We start from the raw sequence: 4,341 nt of genomic DNA on the forward strand, positions 1-4,341 counted from the left end.
ATGAATTTTTGGTTTTATTTGGTTTAGTGGTTCAGTCTTTACTACTTAAGGTCATGCCTTTACAGTTTAGATTTAAAATTTAGCTTTTTCGTTGATTTTATTAAATTTACCAAGTTTGCATACATAGTGAAGTTGATGATAATTATAAAAATGCCTCAATGTTTTTTTTTTTTAATATGATCAAATCTGCCGAATTTTTATAAATATAAGACTGTAATTAGTTCTTATTTCTTTCTTATAGTACTGTTCTCACGGGATCCTTTGCTTACATATAGGACACACTCATTTTCCTTGTTTTCTTGTGTCTCTTCGTGCCACTATGTGTTTACTTGCACCAAGAACCACACTTTATCATCATCTTCTTCTTGAGTGGATCAGAGATTTCTAAACAATTTTAAAGGATTTTTGGACTTATTTGTTTTAATTTCTTTATTCTTGATGATATTTTTATTTGATTCACCATACCTCTAATCTTGAATTAGTATCTATATTTTTTTTGAAAAGAGTATCCATATTTTTTTTTGTTTTTGTTTTTATTTTTGACTACAAAACAAAATTCCCTGCATACTTTTTTTTTATTTGATTCACCATACCTCTAATCTTGAGTTCGCGTACTTTTTTTTTTTTTTTTTTTTTTTTTTTTTTTTTTCAGGCGACTCACTATAATATACATTTTTATAACTCATAATGTACATTATTTTAACTTATAAAATTCAAAGACGTCGTTTTGGACCATGGTTCACACAGTAATTTGCCTATAACGTTCATGTATTCTTCAATTGTTATACCACCGGAGTGATCTTTTGTCGACTGGGATCACAAGGTGAGGTTTATCCCGTGCACACCCTTAAGTTTTAATTGTAGATCAATTTAAAAGAGGAGACTTAACCAAAGACATACCAAAACTGAAAGCCCAAGAGGATGACCACGTGTACGTACAGTTATTGAACCAACTCCAAAAATTGATCCTGCTGTTTTGTTGTGCAATTGAGAAGTATAAAAATATGAGGGGGGCGATTCCACTTTTTGTCTCAAGAGAAGTATAAAGATATGGTCCTTCTGTAATTTGTTTAGAGATTTAACCTAGAAATAACTTTTGTCTAGTATTTGGGGACTACTTTGAAATCCTGACTGAAGAATAACTTTTGTCTAGTATTTGGGGACTACTTTGACACAAATGATACCCAACTAGTGAAAACTGTATAGAAATACTCCAACAAGCCACTAAACATTTGGCAGAATCGAAAAAAAAGTGTTAACAAAGCCATAGTAGAATGACTAGTTCTATCCAATTTCCAATTGTTGAGGGACCATTCTTGTCCATCTTTTTAACTTGAGGAAAAGACACAAAATTAACTCCACAAACTACAAATGGAATAAGTTCTATGTGAATAATCTAGGAAAGTCTCTAATCCTAGGAGGATGAAGGCTGCATCTCCACAGCTTGAATCACTGGAACAATTTCTTTGCCAGAAGATGACGATTCGGCTTCTTTTCTGGCATGAACATTCATCTCTTGAATGGGTGGGGGTTCTACAATTGTTACTGGTGAGGTGTTTTCTTCCAGATGATTCCTCATCTCTCTGTACTCCTGGCACACGGCACACCAGTGAAAGCAGCAATGCACCAAGCATGGATCACATGGCGCATCCTGGAGAAACAATAATTCAACACACACTTACTATTTAGATTAGCATCTATCACCCCTGCATATTTGTCTTTTGGAGCAGAAAGTATGGTATTCAAGCATGTTGGGCAGAGGCCGGTAATGGGCCAAGTCCATCAAGAGGCCGGTAATGGGCCAAGTCCATCAAGAGGCCAGAGAAGGCCCTGCCAAGTCCAGCACCCTGCCTCTTGAAAATGTGATGGTGGTCTATAAGGAAATAAAGTTGCACTTTCGCTACTAGCTATAAGCGCTATCCTAACAAGTGATATCAAACCAGGTCACGGGTTTGAGTCCCAACAGTAATTGGCCAAGTCCATCAATTGGTGGATAGGGGATTGTTGGGTGGAGGCCGGTGAAGGGCCAAGCCCAGTAAGCGCTTGATCCTAACAAAACACTAGGAAGACTAATATTACACAACTTCTGAAATGGGATGAGTACCTTCAAATGGTATTTTCTCTGCAATGCTTGCCTAGCCATGCCAGTGTAGATACCACAAACCCACCAAGTAAAGAGTAGACCCTCAGTTATAAGGCACATTGTATCGGGATCAATGCCATTCATTGCTGCTGTTACAACAGCAAGCGTGATGCCGCCTTCAACGCAAATGACATGGCCAACACATGCCCCAGTTTGGGAAATTTCTTCATTCAAGCTTTCGACGTTCCGCCCAAACAGAACACATGGACAAAATAGTCCAGTCAAGCCTACAGAATGAATACGTAACAGTAGAAATGTGGACAAGATTCAGGGCTGATTATCATGTTTCCAAAATGTAATATAATGACAGGAAAAGCCTTGTTTAGAGATGTATTCTCTGTTACACATTCTGTAAAATTATGTAGCACACAAGATTTGAGCACTTACAGAAGCATGCAAAAGACTAGAAACTATGACAACAAAATTTTTATTGAACTATATATGTTCATTGAGAACTTACCACAGCATTAAAAAGAAGTATAGGATAACAAAAGTATAGACATTATACCTTCTTTATAGTTGCATCATATGAAGAAGTCTACTAGTTGAGATAATAACCTAGTCCTATGACCAAATAATCATATACAATATGATAGAATCTTCAGACTATCAGAAAAAATAGATGCATTGATATTTGATGATTAAATGACCTAGCAAGCAGTTGACACTTGATTGAATCTGCAGAAAATTTTTATTTTACTGCACTAGTGTTCACTGGTAGAGATATACTGATTGCAAACATCTAAGACTTAAACTAGTGTCTTTTTCTGTTTGTCAACTTTACCCCGTTAATATTCATTTACTGCATGCTTATTGAGCTCAAATAGTGTACTCAGATTGCTTAAAAGTTCAGCTTTGGCTCAACTTCTAGAGTATATTACATAAATTTCTTGAAGTTGTATTTAAAAATTAATTAAAACTCATCTACTACTCATGTTGTAGCCCATAGCTCTATAATTAAAAATTGTCAAAGCACAATTTATATCACACAAATGAAAGAAAACCTGAAAACACATTAGTCTTAGATAATTGTTGTTATGCAACAAACATGAATTCCCGACAGTGTAAAACCTGACTTTTAAACAAAAAATAGCACTAGAAGCTATTGGATAGTGATCACCACACTTACAACTTTCTATATCTTCAGTACAACCAAAAATCCCAGTTGTCCAATCTTCATCAGCAGGGGGCTGGTGGCTTTTAGGCAAGGGTTGCCCACATTCAGGGCATCTCCGGCAAGTAAACTGTTAAATTAAATGACAGCATCCAATAAGTTGAGAATTGAAGTTTCATTTCATATAATAAACACAACCAATCAGCAACCTATGTTGACACATTGCTAACATTGAAATCAAGAAGTTGAATGTTGCTATGTTATTTCTGCACTGAATACGCCATTCCCTTAAAACAAATGCATAAATACAAGTTCATACGTAGAATCTCCCAGGGCGAAGAATCATCCATTTTGACAACAAAATACTTAACTGCACTCCCATATTACACGAATTTCAATACCTTAGAAGAGAAATTGCAAACACAAATGGAAAAAAAAAAACGCATAAATCACGGAAATCTGATCGAAGAATCAAGACAACAGATCAAAGTATTAATTTTCAAGCCAAAATTAAACACAACGGTAATTACCCTATCAATATCAATGGGCTGGTTAAGTTCGCCGGGGGTGATGTTCTCGGCGACGGCCTCTTGTTCCTTGGTTAGCTGCACGTATGTTCCCTCCGCCATTTCTGATCATCGATGGATCTGGAATCGTTTACGATAATATTTTCGTAATTATATATGTCAGTGTATATACCTATACATACAATGTAGCTATATGTGCGAATCATGCACAAAATTGAAGGAATGAATCGAGAAGGGCGCGGGGATGTGTAAACTGTAAACTTTTCTCCGCAATTTTATGTACGAAAACGGAAAAGGATTTATTACTCCCTACTATTTTGTACTAATCTCGTTTCATAACAAAAGGTTTTTGGTTCACAAAATGTGCCTGAAATGGATTGAAGGAGTAAAAGCCAATTATGCATATATGTTTAGTAGTGAGCTATATGATTGCTAAAAGAGCAAACTAATACTTTACACAAGATTATGCCAAAGTATCGGGTAACTTCGGACGGATCGAGGACGAAAGGCTCATTTGTTTAGAGTTTGGATTACTTTTTGTAAGTCCAATCTGATTT

General features: G+C 35.8%; 1 protein-coding gene across 1 annotated transcript; it reads right to left on the minus strand.

Moving 5' to 3' along the window:
• Window positions 1–1,209: 1,209 nt before the first annotated feature.
• On the minus strand, window positions 1,210–4,078 carry LOC116011303 (cell number regulator 6-like). Its single transcript, XM_031250857.1, has 4 exons — window positions 3,788–4,078; window positions 3,273–3,387; window positions 2,105–2,370; window positions 1,210–1,651 (listed from the first exon to the last, which is right to left on the minus strand). The coding sequence occupies exons 1-4, from the start codon at window positions 3,884–3,886 to the stop codon at window positions 1,415–1,417; spliced, it is 717 nt and encodes a 238-aa protein (XP_031106717.1). The 5' UTR covers window positions 3,887–4,078; the 3' UTR covers window positions 1,210–1,414.
• Between the last annotated feature and the right edge of the window lie 263 nt (window positions 4,079–4,341).

The sequence above is a fragment of the Ipomoea triloba genome, chromosome 2 (assembly GCF_003576645.1).
Source record: "Ipomoea triloba cultivar NCNSP0323 chromosome 2, ASM357664v1".
NCBI classification, from domain to species: Eukaryota; Viridiplantae; Streptophyta; class Magnoliopsida; order Solanales; family Convolvulaceae; genus Ipomoea; species Ipomoea triloba.

Excerpts from the sequence above, each read along its gene's own strand:
- LOC116011303 (XM_031250857.1), bottom strand. The coding sequence starts at position 3,886 with ATGGCGGAGGGAACATACGTGCAGCTAACCAAGGAACAAGAGGCCGTC. Across the intron at positions 2,371-3,272 it reads TACTGAAGATATAGAAAGTT|GCTTGACTGGACTATTTTGT; the intron begins GTAAGTGTGGTG and ends TTCATTCTGTAG. Across the intron at positions 1,652-2,104 it reads AGAGAAAATACCATTTGAAG|GATGCGCCATGTGATCCATG; the intron begins GTACTCATCCCA and ends TTGTTTCTCCAG.